General features: G+C 38.1%; 1 protein-coding gene across 2 annotated transcripts in view; it reads right to left on the bottom strand.

Moving 5' to 3' along the window:
* Window positions 1–17,554, bottom strand: part of PTPRM (protein tyrosine phosphatase receptor type M) — a 606,371-nt gene that overhangs the window by 347,916 nt on the left and 240,901 nt on the right. For both annotated transcript variants that reach the window (XM_084887751.1, XM_084887752.1), the window contains exons 4-5: window positions 12,212–12,290; window positions 924–1,039 (exon numbers count right to left, since the gene is read on the bottom strand). In XM_084887751.1, the coding sequence (XP_084743877.1) occupies window positions 924–1,039; window positions 12,212–12,290 (195 nt within the window). The remainder of the gene's footprint in view (window positions 1–923; window positions 1,040–12,211; window positions 12,291–17,554) is intronic.

The raw sequence follows: 17,554 nt of genomic DNA, 5'->3' as shown, positions 1-17,554 counted from the left end.
AACTGTCCAGAGAGCCTTCCAGACAACCTTCAGGATGAAGCCTGGGCTGGGAGGGCCGAGGCAGCCAGGGCTGCGAAGGCCTACCCTTACACGAATGTCGTGCCTCGGGCCTCTAGTAAGTAAATAATTAACCAAAAAGGAAAGGAGGAAAGTCAGCACTACTCAAAGTGAAGAATGAGCAGCCTGCACATCCATGTTTGAAAGGAAGAGAAAGAATGAAATGAGAGAATTGCATGGGAGGATAAATGACACCTAGAGTCTAAAATGGGTAACACTCTGGTTAGAAGGGGGCAGGTCACTCATTCTCAGAATTATTGAGACCAAGGATCTACTCTTGAAACAATTTGCCATGCAAAATACACAGAGAAATTTGAGGATTGTAAAACCCAAAAATTATGATTACCCTGGAAAATGTCTACTTAGCATTCTTAAAGGTAAAAGATGTGTTATTAATGTTTTCTAAGTTTGGGCTTATTGCTATCTAAATTCACATTAAAACAAGGTCTATAAATGTGTATGTGGGTGTGTGTATGTGTGAGGGGTGGGGAGGGAAAGGGAAAGAAGGGGATAGACAATGTTTTGGGTTTTTCTCTAAAGGAAAAGTAGGAAAAGGGTACTACTATTTGTACTTTAATATAAGCTCTTAAAGTAATTTGACAATCAGCTCTTCAAAACAAGATAGCTAAGCACAAGTAAATGGGGGGAAACAAATTCAAAACAAGGTCTGTGACAAACAATAATTAGTGTATCTAGAACTCTTAATATTCTGGCCAGTTAGTGAGAAGGAAAGGAACGGGAAAACTCCCCACACCATCCATCTTCCATTAGGACCTGGCACTGATCCAGTTCTCTGGGCCCCTCCCCAGAGGGCAGGTCTTCTTCCCCCTGGACTTTCAATAAATTGGTGAAATGAGTTACTGTACCTGCAACCAGAGCCTGTCCCCTGCCATGGTCCTGCCGATGGCACTGCACTGGAACGTGGCAAACTGGCCGGCATTCACTTCCACATTCTGAATCCTCAGGAAGTGGGGGGTTCTGGCTACATGGAGAAAACAATGAAAGATATTTAAAGTGGGGATCTGGAATTAATATTAGTACGTGTATTTTTTAATCTGTCTGTAAATTCAGGCCTTCCCATTGTTTACGCTTGAAGAAAACAGTGCTTTTGGCTTATCAGACCTATAAAGATTTCATTGTAAATGTTAAAAGAGATTCTGGAAGGCTCTGTTAAAAAAAAAAAATTAAAAAGCCAAGTGTTTTGGGATAGAACCAAGCAGAAAAAATATATTTTATTGTTCCTGCTGTGCAAATTATCACAGCTCAGCAGTCTTCTTGTAATAACAGATCTGTATTAATAAAGCTTATACTGAAGCCTAATTGATGTTTTGAACAGAAACATATTAGATATTTATACTAGCAACATGAAAAGAACAGTAAGAAGTTAAATGATGTTGTCAAGGAAACTTTTTAAGCCAAGTCAGAGCTGTGCATAATATATATTTTAATAAAACTAATTGGTATGCAGCATTGCCTGTATTAATATTTCCCTGTTACCAAAAATACTGTCCCTATAGACAGACTCTGAAATTATGCTGGGACGCCATAACATGGTAATTTTTGCTGATTCCTATTTCCAATTCGAGAAAAAAGAACAATTCCAAATACTAAATGGCATTAAGTCTCATAACACACACTGTCCATAGGGAACAGCTGCTTTAAAAAAAGGATAATTCTATTTGATCTGAGACGTACACACCAATTTCCACAGCACACTGAAAATGTGTGTTCAAGGAATGGAAGGATAGGTCAGGAATTATATTTTATGATAACTTTTACTTTTAGGGAAAAATTTCTTATCCCAGTGAGAGAGTGAAAGAGAAGCAATGGTGGGGATGGGAGAGGTTAAGGAGTAGAAAAGGAAGAGAACAAGGACACTAGTATTTTCTGGGAAGTATGGATGGAGCTGGATAATGACTACAGTGACTTTTGTGCCATGCCAGCTTTCCCTCATGGGACACAAGTCTTTAGGTCACGTCTAGACACTTTTAAATAATGGTCCCAACTACGGGGTACCTAAAGATGAACTAGCACTAATATTAGCCTGTGAAGAACATAATTAAGAATCTAAGTGGTTACTATCCAAGAACAAAGAAAACATTAATTTTAATATCAACAACACACAGGGGACCCCATTGCTAATTTAGAGATCACTAATAATTTAGACAATGTATTCTTGATGCTTAGCTTTCAAAATACCCCTAAGAACTTCTAAAATAGTGGCATAACTACAGATCACTCTTTTTCATACTAATATTTTAAATCCTTATGAACTATTTTTTTTTTCAGCAAATTAATCAAATTAGATGTGGTCAAGAATAACATGATTTTGCCAAGACCGGTTTGGCTCAATGGATTGAGCGTTGGCTTGGGGACTGAAAGGTCCCGGGTTCGATTCCGGTCAAGGGTATGTACCTTGGTTGCGGGCATATCCCCAGTAGGGGGTGTGTAAGAGGCAGCTGATCGATGTCTATCTCTCATCGATGTTTCTAACTCTCTATCTCTCTCCCTTCCTCTCTGTACAAAATCAATAAAATATATATTTTTAAAAATAATAATAACATGATTTTATGGCTTTTATCGATTTCTATTTAAAAAGCTCCAAAATAAAATTTTGTTTCTATTCTCTGTTACCCCAATACGGAAAGACCCATTGTTTTTAGAAAATAGAAAAAAAGTAACCTCTTTTTATTTTTTCTTATTTTTTAGCAATTCTGGGCCAGAAACTTTCCCATGGAACACTCACCAATATCCTATGAAGTAGGTATTTTTTCCCTTTTACAGATGGGGTGGGAAAGTTGTGGGCACTTGGTAAGCATCAGAACCAGAGTTCCAAAGCTCAGACAAGGCTCACTGTACCACACTCCCTCTGCCACACCCCCTCTGCTAGGTCTGCCCTTCCTGTGCTCTTCAGCCCACTGCCAATGGCTCCTATTTGACTCTTGGGATTTTAAGTTCTTTCAAGGCCCTTTGCAAATGCTATTTCTTCCATGAAGCTCTCCATGGACTTCCTTGTCTTGCTGTTAAGTTTTTCCAATGTCACTTATCTTCTCTCCTATATACAGTAGTTGGCCTTCATCTGTGGTTCCTAGACCCCCAGAATCTGAATGGCTTCATTTATATAGTCCTCCTACTATACATTAATAAAATATACTATTTTTTATATTAGGGCTAATATATTAAAAGCTGTCTATCACTTATAAAATCAATTTAATTCTTTTCCCTAAGAATTATGATTTAAATAATTTATTTTTCTCTTTTAGAAAATAGCTTCAATAATAAACATTAAAACTAAAGTGCTTATTTTTCAAATCACATATAAAGTTATCTCCAAGAAGTAACTTTTACAATATATATGCATTTTTGCACACTTAAACATTTTTAAGGGAAAGCATAATGAATTTGTTAACCGCTTGAGAAGACACAGAGCACACTGACCTAAAGTTTGGGCCTCTTGAGGGAGGCTGGAAATTGAAACTTTGATTCATCTAGACTCAGAGTGAATTCAGAAATATTCATACAGACTATGTATTTGCACTAGGTGAGGAGGTAGATGAAAAGCCAAATTCTAGGAAAAGCTGAAAATAGGGAGGGCCTAGGAGGAGGGGTTAAGGTAAAAAAAATTCCTAAAATCCTATTGGAACCACAAAAGGGAAGCTTCCAGGACCTGGCAGGATCCTCTCACGTGGACAATTATGGGAGTCTGTGTTATTCAGGGCTGCTCTGACAGATCCTTTGGGAATATCTGGCTTTGCACAGAACCATCAGAGCAACCTTTGCCATTAAAGAAACTTTACATCCTCTAAACTGGTCTACTGGTATCTTACTCTTTTGTGGCAACCATTCACTTTTTTGTTTTGTTTTTTTTTATTTAAGAAGATATTCAGTATTTCCCCTTTAAAAATATTCATTTAAAACTATTTAAAAATCTGCCTACTATACATTAATGATTCCCACTCAGAGGCAACGTCACTCCCAGGACAATGTCTGAAGACATTTTTGGTTTTCAAAGGGTGAGGAAGGTAGGGTGTACCACTGGTATCTAGTGGACAGAAGCCAGCGATGGTGTTGAACATCCTACAATGCACAACACAGCGCCCACGGAAAAGAATTACCAGGTTCAAAATATCCATCGTGCCAAAGTTGAGAAATTCTGACATACATTATATGGACACAGAAAACTTCACTGTTGAACATTTGAGTTTCTTATACATAATGCCAAGATAAAAGCTTTCATAATTAAATTGTCATGTGGACTTTTTTGTTTTTTCCTTAGGATAAAATTCTAGAAATCAAATTACTAAGACAAAAAGTACGCATTTATAAAATCCTTTTGACACAAATTGCTAAATTACTTTCCTTAAAGCATGTAACAGTTGTATTTCTTTGAGCAGGATATACAGAAGGGCTCATTTCGATGCCTGGTCAAAAATACTAGGGATTACTGAAACAGGTTTGGCTCAATGGATAGAGCGTTGGCTTGGCGACTGAAAGGTCCCAGATTAGATTCCGGTCAAGGGCATGTACCTTGGTTGTGGGCATATCCCCAGTAGGGGGTGTGCAAGAGGCAGCTGATGGATGACTCTCTCACATAGATATTTCTAACTCTCTCTCTCTCTCTCTTCCTCTCTGTACAAAATCAATAAAATATATTTAAAAAAATACTAGGGATTAATTTCTGTAGTTTTTTTGATAAGCTTATTAAATATATATACTCTTCTCTATCAGCTAAGCAAATAATAATAAAAAATTGGAATATCAGTATGGTCACTGGCTCTGCCCTCAGCCTGCTCATGCACAGGAAGTGTGCCCTGGAGAGACTACGTGCCAAGGGTCCTGTTTCTAACCACAGCTGCCTATGCCACAAGAGAATGGCACAGCCAAACTCATTTACCAACACAGCCTCCTAATACTTACTGTCTGCAGGGAGTTTTCGGTTAGGATATAACTTGCATTTTTAATTTGGAGGCCAAAGATATGATTGTATTATACTCTTTCTTTGTTCACCCCATTCTTAATAAAGATATGTCACACAGAATGAAAGTTATCACATTTCCTTTAAAATTGTGGGGTTTTTTTTTGTTTGTTTTTTCTTTTCCTTCCAATATGGCTTTCTCAGAGAGTGCCAGTGCATATTCCTTGCACAGTGAGGTTCAGGGTCTGAGGAATTTCTTTCTCTTTTCAAATTGTATTTTGGGGAGGGCCTCTCTTTGAAAACAGATTGACTGTTTTGGTTTGAAAAAAAACAAGGCTGCTTGGTTGAGAAGAGATTGCCAGGAAAAATAATAATTTGATGTATAACAAATGAACAAACATATTAAGCGTGAACACTTCTATAATCAAATTATCCCTTTCAAATGAAAGGGGATTTCTGATCTGAATAGAAGCTAGTAACTCATTTGTCAGGATGAATAAGACAAAGGGACTGTGGGATTCTATTTCCCAGGTCAGTTTCCATCAAGAGCCTGAAAGTCAGAATTTCTACTAATGGCATTTGTAAGTTTTTACAATAAACATTAAAGGCTTATATAATCCTTCCAAAGTTTTAGGATTCCTGGATCCTCCCTGTCTAGTTCAGTAAATCCTATAACTGTTTTCAGCCGGATCATTTTTAAATTAGGATTTCAGCACTTGTGTATTCAAGCATCAATAGTTCAGCCCCTTACTACCTCCGAATAGAAGTAAAAGTTCCTAAACTGATGCCCTAGAGCAGTGGTCGGCAAACTCATTAGTCAACAGAGCCAAATATCAACAGTACAACGATTGAAATTTATTTTGAGAGCCAAAATTTTTAAACTTAAACTTCTTCTAATGCCACTTCTTCAAAATAGACTCACTCAGGCCGTGGTATTTTGTGGAAGAGCCACATTCAAGGGGCTGAAGATCCACATGTGGCTCACAAGCCGCGGTTTGCCTTAGAGGGATTTTATTTTTTTAATTTGTAAAATAGGGATTTAGAAAAAGTAACTATATCAGAGAGTTGGGATGAGGATTAAACAAGATGATGTAGGGAAGGCATACAATATGCCTGGTACTTAGCCTAAAAAACATTCATTACTATTTGAAAGAATTGATTTATCACTGGATGCTGGAAAAGATCCCAAGCAAAAGAGTTCCACAGCCAGAAAAGTTTTGATTCCATGCTGAGCTGTATGCTCTGAACCTCGCCAAACTACCTTAATTGTAACACTAGGTAGAGCACCATTAGAGTAGAAAATTTCAATATCTCAGTATTCAAAAAGACAGATTCTCTCTCTCCAGATTTATAGGCCCATTTGTCTCCTGGATACCCTTTCAAAATGCTATGCCAGCTTTCTTCTAAAATCTGCAGGAGTTCTAAAAACAATCATGCATGAATTTCAAACAGTTTTTTAGTACACCTCTCCTACTTTCTCATCTCTGCCATATCCTGTTGCTTGTCGCTAAGAAAACAATGATTTGAGATAAATTAGTATCCCCAAACATCTACTCTTTGAAAACAATATTTCAAAGGATAGATGTTTGGGGGTATTAATTTATCTCAAATTAGCCTTTCATTACTAAAGTCAGGAATTATCACTGACAAAGGTACAATTTTTTTCTAAATGTTTCATATTATTGATTTTTCAAAGACTTTATCAAAATACTAACAAAGACAGAGAACAGTAATTTGTGAGATCAAAGTGCAAACTGAAGTGGGACAATAGAGGACTGTGCACTAACCCCTTTTATTTTCATTTGCATTCTGATGTAATGGCATAGGTTGAAATAAACTGGAGGCATGCCCAACAGCCAAAATAAAAAGCCAATGTTTCTCGCTATTTGTCTAGCATATCATCATAAGCAAGAAAAACAAGTTCTACCTAAAGAACAGCCTGGTACTGCCTACTCTAAAACTGAAAAATAACTTATTTTACAAACTTAATTTTTTTTTAAATGGACACTGATAAATTATCCCACTCAAAAACTCAATCAATTGAGTTAGTTAGGGTGACAATCTGCAGCTAACTCATTCTAGAGGACCTGTCAAGATGTAGTGTACAATAATAACAATAATAATAATAATAACCAGCTAACATTTATTGAGCTCTTAGAATGTACTAAGCACTTCTCTAAGTTCTTCATTATATATTAACTCATATAATTTGTACATTTACCCTGTGAGGAAAGCCTTATTGTTATTATTCCCTTATACGAATAAGGTTATGGAGCCAAAGAAGTCAAGTAACTCTTATGATAGAAGAAGCTTTGCTCTTATCATGTTTCAGGACAAATATTTACTTTTTCCTTGAAAGTTAAAATGGATCTTAATGGAATAATTTGTCAAGTGGAAAAATAGGCTCAACATTCTTATCATAGAAAAATAAGTTAGCCTTTGTATACAGATATGTTTTATAAGTCCCTTGTATCCTAAAGAAGAATGATATTCCTTTGAGAAAAAAAAAAATCCAAGTTAAGTACCTACATGTTTAAAATGAAATGTCTGTTTTAAGTCTATGCATTTCTCACCAAAGCATATGAATCTATCTTTATTTAACAGAGCATAATTCATAAAACAATTCTAATTTTTATTTTTCACTGTTAGTCTTATTTTAATCACATTGTTTAATGTCTTCAAAACAAAAACTAATTTTGAAATAGGTAAGCAATGTTTGGGTATGCAAATACTAGTAGCCTTGCACACTAATTCGTGCATGAGTAGCTTGCTGCGGCTTGCCTCAGCTGGCTGCTCAGTCCACTGCCACTCATAGCTCTCTGCCACACATAGCTCACTGTCCTGCCCTCTTGTAGCTCTCCACCCACTGCCCCGTCCTCCTGCTGTTGGTCAATTCATTATGGTGTAACAACCATTTGCATATTACCTTTTTATTATATAAGATATCAATGAGTAAAAAATTTTATTTTTGAACCATATTTTGAACACAGCATTTATTCAATATTTAAACAAACTACCAAGTTATTTTATATTGCAAAAGAGTATTACAGAATAGTCTTGCATTTTGTATTTACTTTATATAATATATGGCACACAAAGGATTTTTTCATTTTTTTATTATATTATTTTGTTTCTTTAAAAGTTTATTGAGCCGAAACCAGTTTGGCTCAGTGGTAGAGCGTGGGTCTGCGGACTGAGGGGTCCCAGGTTCCATTCCAGTCAAGGGCATGTACATTGGTTGCGGGCACATCCCCAGTAGGGGGTGTGCAAGAGGCAGCTGGTTAATGTTTCTCTTCAATGTTTCTAGCTCTCTATCTCTCTCCCTTCCTCTATGTAAAAAATCAATAAAATATATTTTAAAAAAATAAAAAATAAAAAAATAAAAGTTTATTGAATTTATTGGGGTGATATTGGTTAATAAAATTACATAGATTTCAGGTATACAATTCTGCAATACATCTTTTTTAATTATTAAATTCAAAATATATTTCTAGTGGACATCCCAAATATAAAAATTATCTGTGTTCCTTAGAAGTGTTCTTAAGCCAGAGAGCTGCCGTCTGCACAGCCATTTCTACATTTCCCAGCCAATCCGCATCTGACTGTACACTAAAATCAATATTATACTGTATACAAGCAACTGTACACTTATAACAGAACAGCTACTTTTTAAAAAGTGTTGTACTTTTTCTCATGAACCCCTGTGAATCCAAAAAGGAGCCTGCAGAGTGAAGTCAATAAAGTTTTGCATCTTTTGAGAAACACAGTTTTGGATATGAAATAAGGAGTATTATCTATAAATCTTGATAGGAAATTCCTTAAAAATATTACCTGTAAAGATTTCCATTTAATGACTATACTTTTGCCTTCTTTTAAATATTTATTTGCATGTTTTCCCCATAAACTTAGAGCACATATGTCAAACACAAGGCCCGCGGGCCAAATCCAGCCCGCCAGGCCTTGCAATGTGGCCCGCACCGCGCTGTCATCACTGCACTCCGCTGTCAGTTTATGACATTGTCAGTTTATGACTGTTCAGTAAACCATTCGGCCCGCGATTTAGGCTGGATTTTAGATTTTGGCCCCTTCTCTGATTGAGTTCGATACCCCTAACTTAGAGGTTTGGAAAAAATTACAGAAGGGCTAGCATCAAGACAACTTAAAGCTTACAGTTCAAAATGCTGTTGTACCACAGCTCACCTTGTTTTCAATGCGTCTCCTCACAGCAGTCTGCAAAGCCAATTAGATATTAGCCCCAGCATTCTCCAAAGGAGAGACCATAAACACCTTTATCTGACCATAGATAGGCAGCTGGGCTTGGAAGGAATGAACAAAACTGCAGGAGACACGTTTCAGGAAGGTTCTGATGGAAGGACAAGCATTAAGCCTTCTTGTATGACTGAAGGCAGAGACTCAAACCCCACGGAATGACAGGGGCTGTTTTGTTGGTGAGCTGCCAGATATACTAGTAGAAGGAACCTACGATACAATACAATAAAGACTTGTGCACGGCAAAACTGGTTTGGCTCAGTGGATAGAGTGTAAGCCTGTGGACTGAAGGGTCCCAGGTTCCATTCTGGTCAAGGGCATGTACATTGGTTGCAGGCACATCCCCGGTAGGGGGTGTGCAGGAGGCAGCTGGTAGATGTTTCTCTCTCATGGATGTTTCTAGCTCTCTATCCCTCTTCCTTCCTCTCTATAAAAAAAATCAATAAAATATATTTAAAAAAAAAAAAAAAAAAAAAGACCTGTGCAAACTTGGCCTTGGCCACTGCATATGCGCCCAGGGCAGCAATAAAATCTGCCCTGTGGCAAGATTTGCTCTGAGAAACAAGGAGCACTCAGCACATAGTAGGCATTCAGTATTACTGTCTCTGATTTTTACTTCCTGGTCAGAGGTGAGTCAAATGCTGCAACATTTATGCACATTAGAACTGTCCAGGTGTGTTCCCCAAGCCCGAGGCGATTACTCCAAGGATTTGGCCAAGTTCCAACTCAGGTAATTATGAGCAGCTCAATTGGCCCTTATGTTTCAATTAGGTACAGCATTGTTCGTGTTTTTCTATCCTTTCAGGAAAAAGAGGAAGGCAATTCTTCTTACATTCACTGATTTCCCTGACAGATGAAAAGGCGAATGCAATGTGCTACAAGAGTAACTTCTGCCTTAGTAATGAACGAGATGATTGCTGTGCTTAAACTGCAGTGCTGTGACCAGATAAAGATCTCTGAGAGAGCAAAACCCCTCTGGATGGACCAGGAAGATTCTGTCATGATGTTCATATCATGTGACAGCCACACAGGGGTTCTCTGTAACTAGTACAGGGAGTGAGCTCGTGATCTATCCAATCCATGCACTAAAGCAGTGTTTATGTTTCTCATACCACTGTAGATATAACCTTTCTTTTGTGAAATTGGGTAGGACCGTCAGCAGAGTTCCAGGAATGTATGAATAGCCAATTTCTCTTTAATGCCGGGAACCATAAGAATAAAGCAGGCTTCTATCCCTCAGCTGGCCAAAGATTTAAAGTCTGACAATATCAATTTGGGGCAAGGATATTAGGAAAATAAAACTTCCATGCATTGCTAGTGGGAATATAAACTCGCTCAGGCACTTTTCATAGCAATTTGACAGCATGTAGTAAAAACTAAAACTGTTTCTACCCTACATCCCAGCAATTCTGCTTCCAAGAACATAACCTGCTCTCCCATCCAAGTACTAACCAGGCCCGACCCTGCTTAGCTTCCGAGATCAGGCGCGTTCAGGGTGGTATGGCCTTAGACATACCCTGCTCTCTCACAGGGCACCCAGAGACACACACATTAATGTTCACTGCCACAATATTTGTCATGGAGAAAAACTGGGGGGAAACTAAATGTTGGTAGAAGAATAAAAAAATAAAATGTAAAATATTCACATGATAGAATATCATAGATTGACTTAAAAATGTAATGTCAAGGAAGGTAGGGGTGGGGGAGGAGGGATAATACAGACTAATTTGTGCAGTTGAATACCATTCATTAGAATTTAAATAGGCAAACAGTACTTCCTTATTTTTTATGAATACATCATGATTATGAGAAACACAGCATGCGTACATGCAAGCACACACACGCACGCGAACACACAGACAGACATTTTCAGATTTCTAGGTACCCAGCTCTTAAATCTCTTTCCTAAAACTGAGAAATGCCCCCTGTATGTTGCCAGCTGAGGCCTGGATTCCCTGATAGAAGCTGTAGAAGCCACAGCTTCCTTTTCTAGGTCACCCTATGGTGGTGGGAGAATGAGAACATGATTGAGCTGGTCTACCGTGACAATCGCACTCTGTTTTCTGTGCCGAAGGCTGAGGGTGCAAAGGCACCGAGACAGGGATGAATGTTCAGGCATGTGGCAAAGGTTGCCCTTCAAAAGTCAGGAGGCACAGGAGGGGGCAGCAGTCCCCTTATCTTCATGGGCATAGCAGTCACAGTGGTCCCTTCCTCTCCTGCCTATTATGTTAGCCTAGTGTTCCCAGGGATTCTGTTTGCCACCCAGGTCCCTTTCCATGCAAAGCTTTCCTGCTAAAATCAGCTGCATCTGTTTCACCTGCTAGTGGACCAGAAGCCTTCCAGATGGAGAGGGCCAGCAGCAAGCTCCCTGCTGGGGGCCCCTGGGGAGGGGAGGGAGAAACAGGACTGGCGACCTGCAATATTTTATTGATTAAGGACAGGGTTCAGGTGCCAACATGACAATCAAAAGCTGTTCGTTCATACTGGGTGATAGAAACAAAAGTGTGTTATTTTCACTGGATTTTTTTTAAAAGAACTAATTTATCAAAGATGAAGGAGAGGCCATTTCTAGGGCCCCCAGGTGGTTTAGGTAGGTTTTGTCTATTCACCAGATCCCAGGCCTGTTTGGGGCTATATTGTTTGGAATTATGCCAAAAACATACTAGATTTAGGGACAAAATGCACAGATTTTCAATGTTTAATTTGTAGTACTCTTCAAAATGGAAATCTAAACATCATTGCAAAGACATCCCTGGTTTTTATTTTAAAGACACTTTGATACATTCGATGCCATTATACACAGAATACATGTTTTTGGACTTCTGGGCTGGCAAAGCAGCCGCCAGAGACTTGTCAGGGAAGTCTCGCAGCAGAACTACTGCTCCCCAGGTTTCAGTGCCTTCTCTTCATCTCTAATGTAAACATGACCCTCACAATGTACCCGGATGTTTAAAAGTTGAGACAACTTACTACATGGATGTCCTAACACCTTCACTTCATCAATAGCGAGGTAGCCTTGATGTCCAGAAGTTATTACTTCAAAAACCACCTGGAAATTTAAAAAAAAAAAAAAAATACATTATTTACTCAATTTGTCAGACTTTTACCAAATGTCTCTTATAAAAAGGTAGGTAGTTTCTCTCATTCATAGATTCATTCATTCATTCATTCATTCATTCATTCATGTTTCTGACAAACATTAACGGAGCACCTAACATCTTCAGCCGATGTTCAGGTTCTAAGAATAGAAAGATAAACAAGACCCAGTTTTCAGGGAGGTTAATGGGAATGGGCGGTCAGACAGCACCCTACCTCAAGGACTCACCTGGCAAGGAGGGAATGCCATGCTAAGAGCCAGTATGTGGGAGACAAAGGCTTCAAGTCCCTCGAGGAAGCAAGGTTTAGATTCAAACTGCTTTAAGATATCACACTTTCTGGTTAACTCCTTCGAGTGGGCTCTATGACCAGACTGAACCATGTGGAGCCCTAGGTTTTAAACAAGTAAACCTTTAAAGCTACGAAAGAAAAGTACAGATGCTAGAAGAGCCCCTCATGAGGAGGTGGCATTTGAGCTGACAGCTGAATGTGAACAGTGAGAACAGGGTCAGACTCACAGTGTGAACAGGGCCAGACTCACAGTGTGAACAGGGTCAGATTCACAGTGTGAACAGGGCATGTGCAAAAACTGAGGCCAATGTGGCCATGGCCACCAAGAGGAGAACGGGGACCTTCGGCCTTGAGGTTCTGCTGTGACCAAATTACAGAGGCTCTGCTCACAGTGAAGAGTGTGCAGAAAAGACACCGTATTGAGAACAGAGAGAAGGCTGTGGGGCTGAAATTCAGATGGCGGAGAAGAATGTATAAAGGTCGCCGCAGCGGTGAAATCCAGTGGGCATGAGCCACTGCCTGATTGACGGAGAAGCAGGCAAGAGAAGAAGGGCAACATGCTCTGAGCATCTCAGGATGCATGGCACTTTTCACATGGTGGAGCCACTTCAGAGAAATAGAGGCTGAATGAGAAAAAATGACCAGTAAGAAGGTTATCATATATCTCACCACAATTGTCTAAGATATCTATTGTCAGGCTATTATTAAAAAGGTCCACATGACATTGTTTTAACCTCATTTACAGATGGCAGGAACCTGTATCACTGGGAACACCATGGTGCCCGACCAGGGATTGAACCCACGACCTTTCAGTGCATGGACTACCCTCCAACCTACGTCACTACCAGCCGGGGCTGAAGATGATGTCTTAAAACACTTCTTGGAGAAATGACATTTTTCACTTATATAAAGCCTGCACACAGATGTTTACAGAAGTTTTATTCATAACAGCCCAGACTGGAAACAGCCTAGATGTCATTCAAATGATAAATGATCAAACAGACTGGTACATGTATAGATGGATTACTACTCAGCAATAAAAGGAACTAATTATTGATATACCCAACAACTTGGATGAATCTCTAGAAAGTTATGCTAAGTGAAAAAAAAAATCACAAAAAATTACAAAGTATATGATCCCATTTATGTAACATCGTGTAATGTCTAAATTTTAGAAACAAAGGACAGTGATTGCCAGGGTTAAGAATGAAGCGAGAAGGCACAGGAGGGAGATGGCATGGTTACAAAGAACAAAATGGACAATCTTCATGATGTTAGAACTGTTAAGATCTTCATTAGGTTGGTGGATATACAAATCTATTCAGTAATAGAATTGTGTGTTTTTTATAGCAGCATGATTCACAATAGATAAAACATGGAAACAATCCAAGTATCCATTGAAGAATGAATGGATAAGGAAAAGATGATGCATACTTACAATGGCATATTAGTCTTAAAAAGGAAGGAAATTCTGATATACTACAACATGGCTGAAGCTTGAGGGCATTATGCTAAGTGAAATAACTCACAGAAGGGCAATTACTATATGATCCCATGTAAATGAGACACCAAGAGTAGTCCAATTCATAGAGACCAAAAATATAATGGTGGTTTCCAGGAACTAAGGAGAAGAGGAAATAGTTTTCCTCTTCTCCTTAGTTTTATGTGGTGTAGAGTTTCAGTCTTAAAAAACTAAAAAGCATTTTGGAAATGGATGGTGGCAAAGGTTGCACAGCATTATGTAGGCATGTATTTAATACAACTTAAAATTATTAAGATGATAAAATTTACAATATTTGCATTTTACCACGTGAAAACAATTGTATATAACTAAATACACACACATATGCATGCATAAGTAAGGGTAAAATGAGAAACTTGAAAAAGCTCTGTAGATTTTAACAATGCCAGTATTCTGGTTGTGATAATATATACATTGTTAGCAAAATATTAGCATAAGTGTACACAGAAACCTGCATTATTTCTTACTATTGCATCTGACTCCACAACTATCTCAATAAAAATTAAAAACTATATAGATAAGTTACCATTTACATAATATATTACATACACTGGACCCATATCATGCCATTATTTTATGTATTAGTTTATCAAAGATCCTTCAAGGAATGAATATATCAAGAATGTGCCATGAGTGTATTGTAGATACAATTTTAAAACCCAATTTTTCTGATTCCAAATATCAAGATAGTTTTGCTAGTACACATTGCCTGAACAAACGCTTCAATTCCAGCACTATTTGTTTGTGCAACAGATACAGAAGTGGAGAAAGCAATCAGCAAAGCCTCAAATGGAAAAGCTCAGGTGGCCTCCTAGATAAGAAGTCATCCCAGATACACCTGCTAGACTAGGTGACACTGCCACAGTGCCGCCTCACTGAAAGACAAACCACACAGAGAAGAGAAGAGGCCCATTGGTTGAACAGAAATGAAATAAAACTTTGTCCTGCTCATAAATTTAATTATTTTTTCACTGACAATATGCAGGAAGAAAGAGATGCAGGGATATTCCTGCAAATTAATCTGTCTACTTTTAGTCTATAAGAAGACACATAGTTGATGAACATTGAAAGCAAGTAGAGGAAAAAGACTTCCCAAGGCCCTCAAGACAGAGCCCCTTGGAAACAGTCATACTCTACCTAGCCAGGGACAGCAACAGGGGGCAGAGCAGGGACCAGCTAGCTGTTCTGGTCAGAATGGCCACTTCACTGACTGATGTCTATGACCACCAGCTATCTGAGAATAGCACTGCTCTGATCATGAAATGATATTTTGAAAGTTGAACCCAAAAACTTTTATCCATTATTCCTTCCTCTCATCTGTCCTCCCTTTATTATTTCTTCCCTCTCGCTCATTTATTCATTCACTACCCCAAGTGTCATCTCCATTCCAGGCACTCAGATAAGCACTTAGAACAAATATAAAGAGAACAAATGAAAACCCCTTTCCTTATCAAAATTTTCCTTATAGAAAGTTATATTTTTGCTTTATCAACTACAAGGGCTGAAGTGTCTCATAAAAGCACAATAATTTTTATAGTGTCCAGATAAAACATGATCATGTGGATTTATTTTTGAAGTTGACATGTGTGCATATAATGCACAATATTTTATTTAAATCAGAACGGAGCCATGACCTTACCAAAGAAACAGAGAAAGGAAGAAATTACAGATCTAGAAAAGACACTTGAAAACCGCTGAATCTCTTTTTCATCCTCCACTAAAAGCTCAAAGATTAAGTCTTATTATCCCCAAATATTCCCAAATATTTACAGAATATTTAATATGCTCTGGGGGATCCATAAAAATGAAATGATTTTATGCAATTTAAGCTTTAGTTGGTGAAAAAAAATGGAAGATCAGAAGATAACGGTAGCCAAATTATAGATGAGAGCAATAAGGAGCTCCGGTGGCTGTGACCCCTCTCCACCACAGGACTGCATCCTCCTTCCCACACCAACCAGCCCAATTTCCCAGCCTGTAAGTACAAACTCACAGATGCCCCAGCAAGGCCTTAACAAGTGTCCCTCCTAGACTAGAAAGAGAGACCTTGCTACAAGGTCCCTTTCCCAGCCAGAGGACTCCCAACGAGGCCTCCTTGAACGAATTATCGATAAGCACATGCTTATTCCTGAAACTGTTTCTGCTCCCCTTAGTCCTCCAACTAAAACACCAACAAGCAAAGAAAGATAGCTTCTGATTATTAATACACTAAGAGAATAATGGACTTGCCTTTTAGTTCATTAAAAACTTTGTAAAGTAAATTTCAGGAACTTGACAGTTTTGAGCGCTAACTTTCAGCTAATTGTAGTGACAAAAATAGGAAAACAAATTTTATAGACATGTTTATGTATGTGTCTAAATATACTTATATGTGATGTGTAAAGTGAAATTTTATATGACACACTTAGGTGTTTTACATAAGAAGGTTATAAATTTGAAGCAACGGCCAACGTTTCTTTCAAAGCAAATTTTTCAAACAACCACTTTCCAACTCTTTCCTCATAATGACATTTAAGGGCTTATTAGTTCAAGTTTTTTTTAGCTGTTTAATCAAGTTTATCATTTAGTATATAAATGTTTCAACACAGCCCTAGTTAGCATGGCTCAATTGGGTAGGCATCATCCCCTGCACCTAAGGGATGCTGGTTCAATTCCTGGTCAGGGCACGTGTCCTGGTTGCACCCTCAATCACCAGTAGGGGGCATGTTTAGTTCTCAAGATGATGTTTCTCTCCCTCTCCCTTCCTCCCATTCAGATTCTCTCTCTCTCTCTCTCTCTCTCTCTCTCTCTCTCTATATATATATATATATATATATATATATATATATATATATATATATATATTTATATATATATATATAAAGGTAAATAAAAAATTTCTTCAAAAAAACATAATGTTTCAATACATACCACAGAAACTTAAGTATCATTTGTACTGAAAAGGTTGCTATTTTGAAACAACTATGAGTAAATGAAGAGATCTGAATTTAGGTGCTGTAGAACACTTTTGAATTGACTTCTAACTTGATTTTAACACCTGGCCCTTAGAATATTAACTTAATGAAGAAGAGGGTGAAAATGCAGCTCAAAAGATGAGGCCTATCTGAAATAGGTTTCCCAACAACAGATTTTAGCATCTTATACATAGATTTTATTGTCAAAAATTCTTGTTATATGACAAGGTTTCCATTTTGTACTTTTCTCTAGCCAGTGCACTTACCAAGAAAGCTTCAAAAGCAAAAATATTTTTGTCTTTTGTCAATAAAAGACTACTCATTGAAAGTGCAGGTATTGCCCTAGTGAAGTATAACAAGTATATACAGGACCCAGTGGGAGACCCTGGAATGTCTGAAAATGCCAGCATCTAGGGCCAAAATGATTGAGGTCAAAGGAAACAATAACAC

Source organism: Pipistrellus hanaki (genome assembly GCF_964339955.1).
Source record: "Pipistrellus hanaki genome assembly, chromosome: 6".
In the NCBI taxonomy this organism is placed as follows: Eukaryota; Metazoa; Chordata; class Mammalia; order Chiroptera; family Vespertilionidae; genus Pipistrellus; species Pipistrellus hanaki.
The sequence above is the reverse complement of the archived record's forward strand: the minus strand, read 5'-3'. Positions and strand labels throughout refer to the sequence as shown.